The 16841-nt window shown below is 43.7% G+C and overlaps 1 protein-coding gene across 1 annotated transcript in view; it reads left to right on the top strand.

Moving 5' to 3' along the window:
* Window positions 1-16841, top strand: part of ARID1A (AT-rich interaction domain 1A) — a 78513-nt gene that overhangs the window by 16657 nt on the left and 45015 nt on the right. The window contains exons 2-4 of the mRNA XM_034753748.1: window positions 9937-10149; window positions 10922-11383; window positions 12494-12607. Of these exons, the coding sequence (XP_034609639.1) occupies window positions 9937-10149; window positions 10922-11383; window positions 12494-12607 (789 nt within the window). The remainder of the gene's footprint in view (window positions 1-9936; window positions 10150-10921; window positions 11384-12493; window positions 12608-16841) is intronic.

Genomic DNA, 16841 nt, shown 5'->3' on the forward strand with positions numbered 1-16841 from the left:
CGGTGTTGCTTGGCTGAGGTTTCTGAAAAAGTCCACAGGAGGTTTTTGGAGACTTGAGAGGGCTGCCTGTGTGTAGGGTGACTGGAGTTAGTGTGTGTGGGGAGAGAAGGCGGGGGGGAAGGGCTAGCTAGCCATTTATATGGGATGTGATGGGTTTTACAGGAAGTAACTTGCACAAGCCACTCCAGTGCAGAGAGATGTTGGCTGAGGTGATTGTATAGTGAAGTGGGAGTTACTATATAAATACCAATAGTCTGACTGACTTTACACCAAGACCTGTAAGGAGAATGTGATAACGGGTTGATTGGTGATCATTGCTGTTCCATAAAGCTTTTTGCTGGGCTTCTGCACTGACTGACCATCTAAATTTATGTACAGAAGTTGGCATCTACCCATGCCATGTCAACATCAGATAACTATTTATTTTTTAAATTTCTAGTGTTTTGTACTGAAAACCACCCTATATCCATTTCTAGATAAGAGAGTGGGCGGTGGCAAAAGGAACCTACCTGTTGGTCAGCCAGTTCATGTGACTGGGCATGGTATGGGTCAGACATGCACAACACGTGTCCCTTTATTCTCTGTAGCAAGCATTGTTGAGAGCACTACAACTAGACTTAGTTTCTGATTTTTCTCCCTAGTCCACAAACTGCATTCTGTTGGGCAGGATTATCTGATCACCTTCTGACTGTTTTGAAACATCTTGGATTTAAACCTTGCTATACTGGCACGGTAGCAAAACTTAATGAATGCGCAAAAATAAATAAAATGTAGTTGCTTTTGTTACCTGGATGGGGGCACCATAGTTTTGCTTGTTCAGCACCTTCAGACAGGGGTATTTGTCTCTGTAACAAAGTGCTAAGTTGGGCTAGAGAAAGGAGCTTTTACCTCCACTAGTTGTGCCTCATGCTGCCTGTGTTGTGTTTTTCACAAGAAACATGGTAGACGCCCAGATTCACACAACTAGTATTAGCAAGGCTGGGCCTGTCTGGCATCTTTACAAGCACTAACTTAGCTTTCAAACAAGGAAGTGCCCTTCTCACTCCCCTCCTGAACCAATAGGTGCACGGTAAATCTTTTTTGCTAGATCCCTTGCAACATAGCTTATTTTAATAATATATGACTATTTTCTGGAAGACCAATCTCTGTGTCCATCTACGTGTAATTGCTGTAGGTTACAGAAAACTAAAACATACAGCATATCTAAATGACAGTCATTCAGATAGTATGGGGGGAGGGGACTATATAAATACCTACTAACCTGGAGTGATAAATACAGTGGTCATCTGTCATGGAGAATGACTTGCTAAACAGGGAAACCTATAGCCTTGATAAGTAGGATTTGGTGACTTTGGTAGAGTGAGTTTAAAAGGCACTGGTCAGAGAGAAGAGAGGTGATTTGGAAAAATTCTGGCTTCTGACAAAGTGCATTTTCTGTTGCTGGGAATTTTCTGGTATCTGTGGTGTCTGAGGTTAGCTGCTCCAGTTTTTGATGAGACCACGGTCCTCTTGGTAAGCCTGCATGTGGTATGGCATCAGTCTTTGCAGCTGTAACACATCTTGCCTTAACTACTATTGTGAATTAACTTTTCAGTGTCCATCTTTGGTACCTGCAGAGCATCAAAAAGACTCTTGTGCTACCTTCTAATATTTATATATCTGGCACATTTTGTGAAAGTTGGTTCTTTTGTGTGCTCTGAACAGAGTAGCTTCAGGAGAGGACTCAAAGGTCTATTCAGTGGACGTTTATTTGGTCTTGGCACCATTTTAAACAGGAATTTATTTTATTTTTTTTGGAGTTCTCTCTTGTATGAGAGACATCTCTACAAAAACTGTACTGGCCATTCATTGTGTGTATGTGCCTGCAATGGTTATTCTTGATACGTGTTTGAATTAGGGCTCTTCCTTTGTAAGTCCAGCTTCGGCTTACCTCTTCCCATGAGGTGGTTCTGTAACGGTCTGTTCTGCAAACAAAAACCCTGACCAAACTAGTTGAAACTATGGCATAGTAGGAGCAGCAGTGTTTAGTATGGCTCTTCTGGGGGGTGTGAACGGTCCTGCTGGAATAGTGTTGTAATATCCTGTGTTAAGAGGAGTGTGTGTATGTAAAACATGGGAAGTAATTGTCCTGCTCTACTCAGCACTGGTGAGGTCTCATCTGGAGTACTGTGTCCAGACAAGACGTGGATAAATTGAAGAGTCCAGAGGAGAGCAGCAAAAATGATAAAAGATTTTAGAAAACTTGACCTATGAGGAAAGATTTAAAAAAAAACTAGGCATGTTTAGTCTGGTGAAAAGACAGTAGGTGGGGGAGAGGGACCTGATACTGCTTCAAATATGTTAAGGGTTGCTATAAAGAGACTGGTGATCAGTTGTTCTCCAGGTCCACTGAAGGTAGGACAAGAAGTAATCTGCAGCAGGGGAGACTTAGGTTAAATATTAAAAAGTTTTTCCTAACTATACGGGTAAGGGAAGCACTGGAATAGGCTTCCAAGGGAGGTTGTAGAATTTCTGTCATTGGACGTTTTTAAGAACAGGTTAGACAAACACCTGTTAGGGATGGTCTAGGAGTACTTGGTCCTGCCTCATGAGGTCCCTTCCAGCCCTGTGGAATGGGGAGGAGATGTTCATTCTGATCAGAAAGGGAACTTGCTAATATGGCTTTCCTGACCAGAGTGGACTAATATCTTTCTCAGTGTTGATATATTTGAAATGTCTCCTCCCCCTCCTTTTCCCTCCATTGTAAAAGTCCTAATTCTAAATTTGGGGGAGCTCTGAATGACTTTTGGTAGAAGCAGGAGGCACTACCTTAGGAAGTGCCTTTTTCTTCATGTGATTCCTTCTAAAGGGATTCTGTAATTCTGATATTCTTTTGAAACATATAGATTGGCAGAGGAGTGGGTTTTTAGCAGACTTCAATTACCTCAAACTTCATCTTCGAAAGGACAAGCTTGTAAAGAGAAAAGTAAAAACTGATGAATTATGACACAGTAAACTGGCCCGTCAGAAGGTTATAAAAGGTAGTGAGTTCAGACTGGGATATTGACCTTAATACAGACAGCTCCACCTTAAATAGATTAGATGAAAGTGCTTCTGACTAGAAGTTGAGCTCTGTTTACTATTGAATGAGAATATTAATAAGTTCTGTGCTTTGGCTTTTTAGCCTGCACTTGTCACAGACTAATTGTGAAAGAGCTTACGTTGGTTTACACGTTGTGGGGCAAGTTTCAGAAACACCATTTGGCGGAGCCATGAAAATGGTTGTACAGAGGATGCCAAATAAGTACATTTAAAAAAAAAAAAAAAAAAAAGGAATGAAAGTCTGGTTCTCTAAACCATATGTCTTTGATCCTGCTGAATGTTAACGCTCATTGTTTTCTGTACCATAATCCTGACTTGCGCCGCCCCTCAGTCTCCCGAGGTGTGCTTTGTTTCCAGCCACTTCTGTGGCATTACCTTAGTTCAGGAGTCCCCAACACGGTGCCCGCGGGTACCATGGCATCCATGTGTGCCTGCCTACTGGCCGTTGGACAAGCAGCTACCGAAATGCCGCCGAGAAGCGGCAACGTCAAGAAGCACTACCGCCGAATTTCGGCGGCGATGTCTCTTGACGTTGCCACTTCACGGTGGCATTTCGGCGGCTGCTTGTCCGGTGGCCACGGTCCTCGGCGGCTAGTTGTCCGGCGCCTGCCCCATGGAAAAGGTTGGGGACCGCTGCCTTAGTTATATAAGGCAAGGTAGGAAATACCCTCTGCTTCCTTGGGGGCAGGTCCTCAGATGGCATAAACCAGGGATCGGCAACCTTTGCCACGTGGCCCATCAGGGAAAGCCCCTGGCGGGCTGGGCTGGTTTGTTTACCTGCAGCGTCCCCAAGTTTGGCCGATTGCGGCTCCCACTGGCCGCGGTCGCCGTCCCAGGCCGATGGGGGGCTGTGGGAAGGGCGGCCAGCACATCTCTCAGACTCTGCAGACGCTGCGGGTAAACAAACTGTCCCGGCGGGCTGCATGCCAAAGGTTGCTGATCCCTGACATAAACTGTCATAGCTCCATTGGCTTCAATGGAGGTATGATAGTTTATGCCACTTGAGGAACTGCCCCTTGTGTTTCAAGCCCTGTTAATGAGTGCATATGTAGCTATGATAACCCCCACCCAGTATGTACTAGGACAGGGAGTGTTTGAGAGCTTCCAGTGTCTGTCTTGTTATGGGTCATTGACCCCTGTAATATATTGAGCTCAGTAAGTCTATTTTTTATTTAAAGCACTGTAAAGAAAGAGTCTGGGCTTGTTGGGTAAGGCTCGATGCTTCATCCTGATGGTTCATATGGGATTTTGTTGCTAGGATTAGACATGCTGGCCTTTACGGACCTGGACAGGTTTCCGAGATTCGAAGGGATCATTGGTACTGATGACTCTTGGTAGTATATTTTATGAAACTGGAGCCAGCACTCAAAGTTCTTATTCACTACAGCCTCTTCACTTAAATTAGGACTTACTTGTATTTGAGACAACTTTAATGCTCCGTTGACATACCCTCTTGTAGATATTGAGCTGGGTCCAGACTCATTACTGATTGCTTGAATTCAAGAGTAGAGTTCTCTTTACATTCTCAATGATTTCTGAATTGCCAGCTATCAAAGATATATTTTGGGGTCAGTTTCTCTTACTTGTGATAATGGGGCCACGTGTCCCTACATGGGGTGGGAAGTGCTGGAAAATAGATGAGTAAAGCTGTTCATTCTGTGTCCTGTTCACTTCAACAAACTAGAGTAGGTGTTTTCACTTTCAGATAGCTGCTGCTTCTGTCACTGGTTCACTACTTTATTTGAACAACTTGTGGCTTTGAGTAGAAGCAACATATTTCAAGTTACAGGGAGCATGGCTCACCTTACACTCTTGTCTTGTTTAATAGTTAAACCTGATCTCTAGATAAAACCCCCCTCTGTAGAAATGAAGAAGCTGGTTGACAGGCTTCCTAGTGGAGAGGTGTAGTCTCCTTATTACTCTCCAATATTAATTCAGCACTGAAGGAGTGAACATCGAACTGCCTGCTTTCTAGTTTCGCCAGTAACTGAGGCTGGTTATGCCTTTGTGCCTGGGTAGTGTAAAGAGTGCAACACAGGGGAAAAGGGGACAATCTCCTGAGCTGAAATCAAATTTATCTTCTTCAGTTCTGTAAGATCCCATCTGTGTTCAGCTGTGGGGAGTTGATGGAAGCTGCATCTGTGAGCTTGCAAAAACAATGTTAATGGGTGTTTTGCTGGTGAGAGCTTTTCTCTGTTTGGTGGCTTGCAGGTCCCAGAGCTCAGTGGTCCCTGTCCTCTGACTAGCTTGGGTATGGTAGAATCCAATAGGAGAAGCAGCAGTAGCCAGCTGCTGTTTCTCCCTGAATTTGCAGGAAATGGATTTACTGTCTTTGTACAGGAGCACAGCAGCCAAACAATAGTTTGTGCTTGCAGGGCCATGTGGTGAGTCACGTGACCTTGTGCTGTTTTCTGCCGGGGTCCTTACCCATCTGTTCTCTCCGCTCTTTCTGGGTTATCAGGCACAGATCCAAGTCCTCACAGGCAGCCAGCCTCATGGCCAGAGATTATGAGCACTAACCTTCCTGGCAGGGGCGGTGTGGCTTTGCTTTTATGCAGATTAGCCATGTGCTTCTCACTTCAAGGTTCCACAGGAAAAGACATTTCCTGTGCTTGGTTCTTAATGGGCGGTTCCCAGCTCGCTGTACAGGGACCGTAGGGTTGGGGCCTGTGAAGTGAAAGCATGCATGGAAGAGGGATTACAGTACACGGCCCCCCCCCCCCTTTCCCATTCCACCTCTGCTACTACGTCACCACAACACAACCACACGCTCTCTCATACTGTTGGTGTCATTCATTCAGTGCCAAGATTGCTTTAAAAAATTCCCTTGGCCCCAGTTCAAACAGGAGTACAGCTGGGATGTGTTAGATTTTAGGCAGTCTGCCCTCAATTTGAGATGAGTTATAAATAGCAATGCCGACTTCCTTAACTACCACTCTTGGAGGTAAAATGCAGGTTAATTACTGTGGGAATCAATTAGGGCTTCTCTGGGTTAAACAGCCAGGGATGCTTTTTATTATTATTTTTTGGATTCCCCTGCCGCCTCCATATTCTCCCCCCCCCCCAACATAGACAGCAAATCTGGTCAGAAATAAATTCAGATCCAAGGTGAGAGGTTTGTAATTCCAGAAAATTGTTTCTGGCTTATCCCATCACTGGTCAATATCTGAGTGAAGCCAATTCAAGTGCTGCAAAATTAGACTTTAGTGAGAAACTCTTCCCCCCCCCCCTTTTCTCTGTGCCCCCACCCTTCCCTACCAAAACAATGAGAGATGTAATAGACTGTCATAAAAGTGAAAGGAGCGGAGACTCTGTTCTTTGCTCTGTAGCCTCCACTTTCACAGTAGGACTCTTTAAATATTTTTCATGTTGGTCTCATAAATGAGTTAACTCCACTTAACCCTTTAGAAAGGTACGGGATCTTCCTTTATTATGGCTTGTTTTCTGGCAGAATTGTGGGTTTTTTGAACAGTTGCACCTGCTTTGAAGCTGTAGAAGAGTCTTCCCTGTTCACTTCTACTTGTGTGTATTAAAGCATCGCTTCTTACCAGCACATGCTGTTCTGTTACCCCGCTTAAGATAATTTCTACATTTGTAAAGTCATTGTCTCACCATTGTAGTAAAGCCAGCAGAGGGTGTGTAGGGGAACTGTACCTTCTGTGGCCTTTCTTCAGGTAAGGGTCTCTTGTACTTTCCATTATACAACCTGACTTGGGGGTTTTGTAGAGCTTGGCAGTAAGCGTGCTCTGGATTGAAACTTGGTGTCCTTGGCCTAGGAGTGAGTTTTGTTTTTTAATTTTTTTGAAAGACCAGTTTTGATCTTTAGAATACGAGCTTATCCTAGAAGATTAGGGTTGGAAAAGACCTCAGGAGGTCATCTAGTCCAACCCTCGGTTCAAAGAAGGACCAACCCCAACTAAATTTTCCCAGCCAGGGCTTTGTCAAACCAGGCCTTAAAAACCTCTAAGGATGGAGATTCCAACGCCTCCCTAGGTAACCCATCCCAGTGCTTCATCACCCTCCTATTGAAATAGTTTTTCCTAATATCCAGCCTAGACCTCCACCACTGAGAACAGCCTAGCTCCATCCTCTTTGGATCATGCACTTATTTTTGCCTACAGTGAAGTAGAGCAAATTTTGTTTTTGAAAATTTGGCTGATAACCAAACTTTTAGTCCGGTCGTATAACACTCTCTCAAAGTACCAAAACTTGACACAGATTCTGAGATCGCTTCTAGTTTCTCTTTTGGCTCTTCTTCGAGTGATGGTCCCTCTGTGTCAATTGACACTACTGTGAACTGTTCCAGCTCCAGCGCGTGTGGAATCTAGATAGGGACCACACATCTCGAAGAACCTCCAGTTACAATAAGTAATCGTGTCTTTCTGGGAATGCAGGAGGGTGTAAGAAAAGGGTCTGGACTTCACTGATCAAGAAGCAGCAAAACTTTTCTCTCAATTATGTCTCCGTGGCCTTTACTGTGATTGCATGTCAAAAGCAATCTACTCCTGTGGTTTCCTGTCGAAAGGATTTCCCATGTGTCAGTCCAGAGAAGGATCTCCAGCCTTTTGCAGTCAGGGTTTGGTATTTCCTTATTTATCCTGAAGTGTTCTTGCAAGTGAACAGGCATTACTTCCTCTTGGCTTTTCCATCTTGTATAACATCAGTGTGCAAGGGGATCTATAGCCCACCACCCTCCAACTTCTCTCACCAGCTTTTGGGTTGATAGGCCATTATTGCATTTCAATCTTGGCTGTTCCTTTCTTGAAGCACATGAGTTAAACTGAATAAAGGGATTCAAGTAGAATCCCTGATGGTACTTTTTTTTTTTTTTTTTAACTCTTAAACCAGAGCAAGTCTGTTAAGGCTAGGGGAGTTAAAGCCCTATCTGTGAAAGGGGTGATTGTGTGTGTGTAATGGGAGATTTGGAAGGAAGGGGCCACATGCTATATCGCTGCTGATGCATGCTGCAGCCCCAAAGGAGACAAGTTAGCCTGCTTGGATTACAAGCATCTGAAGTGTGTATTAAGTTTTTTTTCATTTCCTTAGGGATGACATTACACTTTTGTCACGTACAGACTTTGACGTAAAGGGCCTCAGTTTAGAATGGTGTGTTGTAGAAATAAACCACTTAATTGTCAAACTTGCTTTTTATTTCTGGTAGTGCCCATAGTATGCTAGTTGCTCTCAAAAGAGAGAGACCGACCTAGAGAATCTCCATCTAAAGATGCATGCTATGTGCTGTACTCTACCTTGGCCAAGCAGAGTAGGTGATGTGACCACAGTTTGGAAATACAAAGTCCTGTTTTCTAAGGGCTATATATATATATATATATATATATATATATATATATAAACTATTCCCTATTACTCTTCAAGTTTATCAGTAGCAGTCAGCTGGTTTCCTGTGGGCGTCATGGCAGAAGTGGCTCTTAAAAAGGGATTTGAAAAGTGGCATTAGCCTTGCAGTTGATCAAAGGAAGAGAGATCTGTGCATAGGGGCTAGTCTACGCTAGAAGGGCTACAGCGATGCAGCTGTGCCATTGTAGCCCATCTGGTGAAGATGCTCTATACTGATGAGAGAGCTCTCCCATCGGCATAATAAAGCCACCTCCCCTAGAAGTAGTAGCTATGTCAGCAGGAGCAGCTCTTCCGCCAACACAGTGCTGTCCACACTGTTGCTCAGGTCACTGTAACTTATGTCAGTCAGGGGTGACTTATTCACACCCCTGAGTGACATAAGTTATACCAACATAAGTGTCATGTAGAAAAGCCCTAGGAGGCAGCATATGGTGATGGCTGGGTGTTTAAAACACTGATATTTATGTGAGGAGCTGGCATCATTGGCGGAGGGGGTGGCGATAGGTAGGGAAGGGTAAATTATACAGGACTCGGACAATGGTGACCAGAGGCCTGAGCTTGATCAGGTGGAAGCAGATGAGGTTGGGGGAACTGAGAGGATTCAAAGATGGACTGACTCTGGTCAAAATTACAGTCACGGGAAATGGTGGTAGTAGCCTCTTCCTGCAATGTCTGCCATGAGTGCACGTGTACTTGGATAACATGTTTTTTAAAAAGTCTTAGTTCTAAAACTCCATCCTTTCCATGGGCATGGCTCTAAAAGCTGAGGGCATTTATATTGTTACACGTTTCAAAAGTTACACAAGAAACATGCCGAACACGCTAAAACATGCCGAACACATGTAGCACCAGACTCTGAAATAAACGTTTGGATTAATGCAGTAGTGTGGCTGAATTTAAATGCACAAAAGGCAAAATTAATCGCATGTAGAGGTATGCAAGAAACTATCGGTGCCAGGAGGTTGCTGTGGGAGCTATAACATTTTGACATCTGTGCGTTTTAAATTTTCAGCTGTAGCATTGTATTAACACAACTTTTTACATTGAATTTAATTATTTGTGGTGTACTTGCTGCTTAAACCATTCCCAGATATGGGAAAAGACTCTTCCACTTCTCATGTGAAATGACTGCTCTTTAGTTGGATATATCAACTGACTTCCCTTTCCCCTAATGACCCTTCTCTCTCCTTCCTTTCTCCAGGCCTTGGAGGAGATGGCAGAGTGTAAAAAGATTCCTCACAGCTGGATTAGTGCTGTGGGGAGTATCTGTAGGCCCTGTGTGCTTGCTTCTCCTCCAGAGAGTGATGCTGTATTTTATAGCAAGACTGCAGTTTTGTCAGCTGATAGCTCATTAGTTGAGGAGATGCAGGGCAGCTTGGGTTTTATTGCACCCCTTCTTGCTGACCAGTTCCTTTTATCGTTGTATGGGAGTAAGGATGGTATAGGCAAATTGTGGTATATATTCAGTTTGTATACATGTCATAACTTTCTTCACAGCCATCGAGCCCAATGGATCAGATGGGGAAGATGAGACCTCAGCCATATGGAGGAAGTAACCCGTACACACAGCAGCAGGGACCTCAGTCGGGACCACAGCAAGGACATGGATATCCAGGGCAGCCATATGGGCCACAGACTCCCCAGAGATATTCCATGGGAATTCAAGGCAGGACGCAGAGTGCAATGGGCAGCATCTCATATGCACAGCAGGTAGAGCAAAAAATAAAACTCCTCTCATGCTTCACCACAACCCATTCTTCTCTGACAAGCCGATGAATGAACTCTTTAAATATGGCTTATGAATGGGTGTACTAACGGGACCCGTCTTCAACAAATTCAGCTATGTACCAGTCTCAGTTATTGAGGTGAAAATATCATTTGTTGTTTAGGCTGTGTGTTGTGATGTGATTGGACTTAAACAGATGAATCCTTATGTGAAGGACAAGGATCTGTGATGATCTTGCTTTCCAGAGAGGTGACAATAGAGCTTTAGTATCACAAGTGAAAGGGGGCGGGAGGGGAAACAGTTAATGGATTAAAACAGCATCTACACAAATCTTTAAACTAGCATAGAGATATAACTACTCCTCAGAGTAATGTAAACTTCAGGTCGGGGTGGCTTATTGCTTCATACAATCATCTCCTGATCTCTTGCAGAATTCAAAAGGCTGCCTTTGCAGTGAGACTTCACTCTTTGTGGGGATTTACTTACATTTGAGGATGGACTAATAGACATCACAACAAAGTCCTTATGGGTCCATATTAAAGATCTGTTATTGCCAGACGGAATCTGGCACACCACTGGCTTCGCTGTTTCCTTGGCGGCGTACTCCTCTAGACAGCAGCGTTTCCATTACCTTTCCAGTTAATTGCCCAACCCAGCTGCCTGGGAGTCATGTCTGCAGAAACTCCCGATTCAGACATGTTCTAGTTGTTCGTGGAATCTGTTTCTAACTTGCATAATTCTACTCTCCTTTTGTAGATTCCTCCTTATGGACAGCAGGGCCCAAGTGCCTATGGACAGCAGAGCCAGACTCCATATTACAACCAGCAAAGTCCTCATTCCCAGCAACAGCAGCCTCCCTACTCTCAGCAACCACCATCCCAGACCTCTCACTCCCAAACTTCTTATCAACAGCAGCAGACTCCGTCTCAACCTACACAGCTTCCGTCATCCCAGCCTCCATACTCCCAGCAGCAGTCCCAACCACCTCATCAGCAGTCCCCATCACCGTATCCCCAGCAGCAGCCCGCGGCCCAGCAACATCAACAGAGTCAGCCTCCATACTCCCAGCAGCAGTCACAGTCGCCCTACCAGCAGCAGCAACAAACGCCGCAAACCGCCTCTTCTGCTCTTTCTCAGCAGTCGTCTTCGTACCCTCCGTCACAACCGCAGCAACAGCAGCAGTCCGCGTACTCCCAGCAACGCTTCCCGCCGCCACAGGTAGGACCGCCGCTGCTCGCTATCTCCTGTAGGCAACTACAAGAGTTTGCAGAATTTAGTTCTCCGTTCATTTTAAAACCAACGAACCCCTGCTTACCTAGGATTAAACTAATAAATGTATCGCCCTCTTAGCTCTGCAGAGATCTGTATCTCCTCCGGCTATGATGTGGAAATGAGACCACTGAAGGCACTGAGTGGTCCACAGAGCTCTAGTGTTTATCATAGTGATGACGCACTTCTAGGTCTTCAAGAGATCACGCTGCTTGCTGCTTTTGTAGCCCAGTGCAAGACTCCAAGACATTGGGAGCCTTTTTTTATCACTGAAAGTAACAAGCCTGTCTCTGCACCCTGAGTGGCTACTTTGTTGCTTGAGTGAAGCTTTTCCATGTAAACTTTTCCATGTAAACATGGCCCCAAATTTGGGGGAGGAAGCAAATGAAGAATAGACCCAAAGTGACCTGGAAAGGTCAGAGTAGCGGGGGATGTAGACAGCCCTACACTTGTGGGGAAGTGAAATACCTAGCACAAATATGAAATGGAGTTTTTAATCAAAGAGCAAGGCCTGTTAAGTTAAAGGTAAAATTATCTTCATCTGCCTTATGTTCTAATAATTAAGCATGGAGTTGTCTGAAAACCTTTGAAATTCCCAATCTTTGTGGAAAAAGATAAAAAATCTTGACAGAACTTGTCAGAAAACTGTCCTGTTTTTTTTTTTTTTTGGACCGGCTCTGTTAATATATGTAATTAATTACCATAGTTTCCAGAGGAAAGGTATAGAAGGTAGGAGGAGAAAGTGCCTACAAGAGATCTTGGTTCTTAAGTGCTCTATTTTTCACAATACAGACCAATAACTGGAAAATCACTGTCTTTTTAGACTCCTAGCGCTGAAATTCCTTCTAGTACAGACACTTGGCCTAGCTGTCCATCAGCAGCCTAGATCCTGTGTGGAGGCAGGGGATGCTAACTTAGTTCCTCTATTTTGTCTCCCTCTTTGTTTTGGATAAATGCCCTCAAGTGGTACATAAACTGTTGCCTCCTTATTGTTGGAATACTCCCAGGCCGATTGCTGTGGAGTCCATATTTCACTTCTCTGTTTTCTTTGTGTTTCAGGAGTTATCTCAAGACTCATTTGGGTCCCAGGCATCATCTGCCCCCTCAATGGCTTCCAGTAAAGGACAAGAAGATATGAACTTGAATCTTCAGTCAAGGCCCTCCAGCCTGCCGGTGAGTGGTGAGGCTGTCTGTAAGTGACTGGTGTGAGGGTAACCAGAAGCTCACCAGGATCACTAGTACTGAAGTATTCCAGATGGAAGCAGGTATAGAGGCTGCCTATGCTTCTTGCTGTTAGTCAGTAGCTTCTGATTTTCCCCTGGAGATTAGATATAACTTAAAAAGGTAATGGAGCCGAGGGTAAACTTTTTTATTTTATTTTATTTTTTTAACCCTGAAAGCGCTAGCCTAAATATTCATTTGACTGGCACTCTGGAATGCTTATGTTTTTATGTTAGGTCTCCAGTGGCCGAAGAGAACTGATCACTAGGCAGCCTCTGGTTTTGTCCTTTTTAAAATATAGGAGTGCAGTGGCTTGTTCATTTTTTTTTTTTTTTCCCAATTCCAATTTAGCCCGGTATTACATGTAATTTAATAGTCTAGTAGACTTGTAGCCACTACCTGTGTGTCAGAGGATTATTATGTTGCTGATTTGTGCACCTTGGGTCCAACATGACTGAACAGATTTTGAATAAGACAGGTTACTCAGTACCTGGAGTTAGGAAGATCAGCTGTAGATAGATCCTTTCACTGCAGCTGGGACAGTAGTTACCTCTTAACTCCAAATCTGTTTGCTATGTGTTTTTAAACATTTGAACTATTATATAGTTTGTAAACTTATCAGATTTTTGGGTACAGCAGTCTGGTAGCTTGTTGAGCGAGATGTCTTTTATCTTGGTTTTAAACTTCCTAGAATGTAGCAATTTAGTGTGGAGGGTTGATTAAAGGAGAAATTTAAGGTCTGGAATGGGCTGACCAAGCAGATCCATGCCTATGGCTCAAAAGAAGAGTTTGAGCTGTTGAATTCGGTTTGATTTCATGGAAGAATTATTTCCCCTTATAACCAGATGGGAGTTCTTTTCCTTTAGCACCCAGAATAAAGCTCCTCCCTAAACTGCAGTTGGATTGGTCAAAGGAGAACGAGTTGTGTGCATAGCAGAAGTTATTCTTGCTCTCAACAGTGGGATCCAGTTTTTTGGTCTGTGGTGAGCCCTTCTAAACAGTTCCATGGATCATAGGGGCAAGTTATGTCATCAAAATGCAGATCAGACTCTAACTTTGATAACAAAATGGGTTAAATTTATTTTGGTGTTGGCTCCTTTTGGACCCTGATTTTGAAGATTAATTTCGTTCTGAGGTGTGGAGAATCTTTAAATAGCATGTTTCTTTCCACACTCTCTCTCTCTCTCTTGCTCCAAGTCCTTCTTTATGACCCATCTTCTGCCTTGCAATGTAGGGAAAGTGTAGCCATTGAAGAAATCGCTCTGCATCTGAGCGGTGGAGTGTCATGATTAGTAGCACTGTTGATGCTGTCTCCATGAATCTGTCCAATCAACTCATCTGACTCAGATTATAGGGGTGAATTGTTCTCTTTAGCAGAAGTGGCTCCTGCTCAGAGCCAAGTGGGAGTTTGTTTTTGTGGTGTTATGGATAAATGTGGTCTCTCCTTGAGCCCTCTTCAAATTTACCTTCAAAGAGGCTCTGTTGTGGAATAGCGGAATTGGAAATGTGGGAGTTCTGTCGTGTTTAGATGCTTGAATTTTAACACATCCATCAGTGTTTGATGTGTACTTAAGCTTCCTGTGTGAGAAATCTCTTCTAGAACTCTGTAGCATATGGAACTCAATCTAGTGTTGCGTTAGGAGTTTGCTCTGTGTAAGACCCAGTGTTCTATTTAACCAAACATCTTTACAGCCTTTCAGTCTCTCAGACTTTCAAGGATTAGGTAGTGAAATCAAAGGCCGTCAGTCAGTCCGTCTATGGCTTCCTAGAGTTTGGTACACATCTCTTTTAAATATTTGTAGATGTGCAGGATTTAAAAAAAAACAAAAAAAACTCAATTTTTGTTTCCCAGAATTCCATCTCCTGCTAATGTGAAGGGAATTGTTAACCCTAGCTTTAAGGTGAACGCTTTTGTCTACTTTCTGTCTGATGCACATCCAATTTTGTGTCAAAGAACTTCTGTACCTGTAAAAAGGGAATGTTTGCCGGTGTTATCTACCCATTTTTGTTCCAATAGGCACCCTTTTCCTCGGTTACTGTACTGGGAGGTTTGGCGCAGAATAGCTTGATAAGGATTTTTTTCGGTTAAAGTGTAAATATACCCTTTTCATTCTTCTCCCCGTGTCCCTCAAAGTTGGATGGTCGATCAGGGATTTTGGATTCCCCCCGTAATAGAGTAACTTTCCCAAGCAGCCAAATATAAATGCCTTATAGAACCATAGGTAGTACTATAGCCTTTCACGTTTGAAAGCTTTAGGTGCTTCCCTAAGATCAATAAGCCCTGCAGAGTAGCCACTATTGTGCACCTTGGTAACTGGCAACCTATGAAATGCAGCTTCTTAATTACTGACATGTAGAGCAGCCCTGGCTAAAGTGAATACTGCTGTTTTCTAAGTCTCTCTCTGCTTAGGAGGTATTAAATATATGTAAAGACTTTTTTTCTTAATTGCATAAGGGCCAGAGATTCCATATGTCTCCATCAGACTTAGTGCCTGTGTTGAAACTTCAGGCAATGAAGTGGGAAACACTTCCTTTGACATTTATTTATTTTATTTTTTAGTCTCTGAGATACTTAACCATAAGTCTACCAGGAACGTCCAGGCTACGTGGCACTTCTTGCCAGTCTAGGCAAGATCTCTCTGAGGAATGTGTAGCTGGTCTCTGGTGGTGGTGTGCTAGGAATCTGTTCAGTAACTTTAGAGAACTAATCTTTGTGTCTTTCTCTGATGTTTCTTTCTTTCACTGCTGTGAGAATCTGAAATATAGGAATGTTGCAAGAGGTTGAAATTCATTTCACAGACTTATCTAATGCTTTGTTTGCTCATCTGTAGATTGCAAAAAATGTCTAGCCTTCCACTTTGGTTCACAAGTTATTGGGTTTTTATAGTGTAAGTCCTTCTTCCTGGTCTCTCTCCCCCTTTCTGAAGAATAGACTTGAAAAGCATGTGAGTAAATATACTGCGGCTACCCAGTGACCCAGATGTCTTTAAAGCAGTGGCAGATCCAGGTAGGTGCCTGACAAAGGCAATTTTCCCTACAATAGTCTGGGTGAAGAATTTTTCTGAAGAATTCTTTGATTCCTAGGGAGTCTCTATCAGCAATTCATTAAACTAAACTTAGATAAGTCTTGAGTATGGGAGGGGACAGTGTGTAGTCTTAGGCCTTGGCTACACTTACCTGCTAGTTCGACGGCTGGAAATCGAACTTCTGGGTTCGACTTATCGCGTCTAGTCTGGACGTGATAAGTCGAACCCGGAAGTGCTCGCCGTCGACTGCGGTACTCCAGCTCGCCGAGAGGAGTACCGCGGAGTCGACGGGGGAGCCTGCCTGCCGAGTGTGGACCAAGGTAAGTTCGAACTAATTCGAACTAAGGTACTTCGAACTTCAGCTACGTTATTCACGTAGCTGAAGTTGCGTACCTTAGTTCGAATTAGGGGGGTAGTGTAGACCAAGCCAAAGTGTCTGGATGTAATAGATGGTGTAATCATTAGTACAAATCTTTCTCCCAGGGGAATCCTAAACTTCTGATCATCAGCAAGAGACTCTCTGGCAAGTAGCATCCAGTTTATTTGGTGTTCAGCTTCTTGAGACCTTGACTTTTTCTGAATCTGAGGACCATATCTCCAGCTATTAATTACAATAGCTTCTCTCTGGTTTGGGAGGAGTTGGCTTTCAGCAGTGTTTAGGTGAAATCGGAGAGCGCTCTTCTGTGCCAAGTTTGGATCCTTTCTTGTATTCCCTTCCCCTTGTCTTGTCTCGTCTTGAGCTGTAGACATCCTCAGTAGGACTGGAGGGGGAAATGGCAGGTCAGTGTTTCAAAAAATACTAATTTTCCCTTACGTGAGAGACCTTAATCCCATGCAGAGTTTATTGCACAACCTTCACAAGCCTACTGGCAGTGCATTCTCCATAAATAAGAGTTGCAGCTTTCTCTAAGGGTTAGAAACATGGTTGGAAGTGCTGGGATGTGAAATGTCTAATAGGTACTTCATCCATTTCTTCTCCTTTGCCTTCCCTTGATTTCATAGAATATCAGGGTTGAAAGGGATCTCGGGAGGTCATCTAGTCCAACCCCCTGCTCAAAGCTGGACCAATCCCAAAACAGATTTTTGTCCCAGATCCCTAAATGGCCCCTTCAAGAGTTGAACTCACAACCCTGGGTTTAGCAGGCCAATGTTCAAACCAC

Source organism: Trachemys scripta, chromosome 20 (genome assembly GCF_013100865.1).
Source record: "Trachemys scripta elegans isolate TJP31775 chromosome 20, CAS_Tse_1.0, whole genome shotgun sequence".
Classification (NCBI taxonomy): Eukaryota; Metazoa; Chordata; order Testudines; family Emydidae; genus Trachemys; species Trachemys scripta.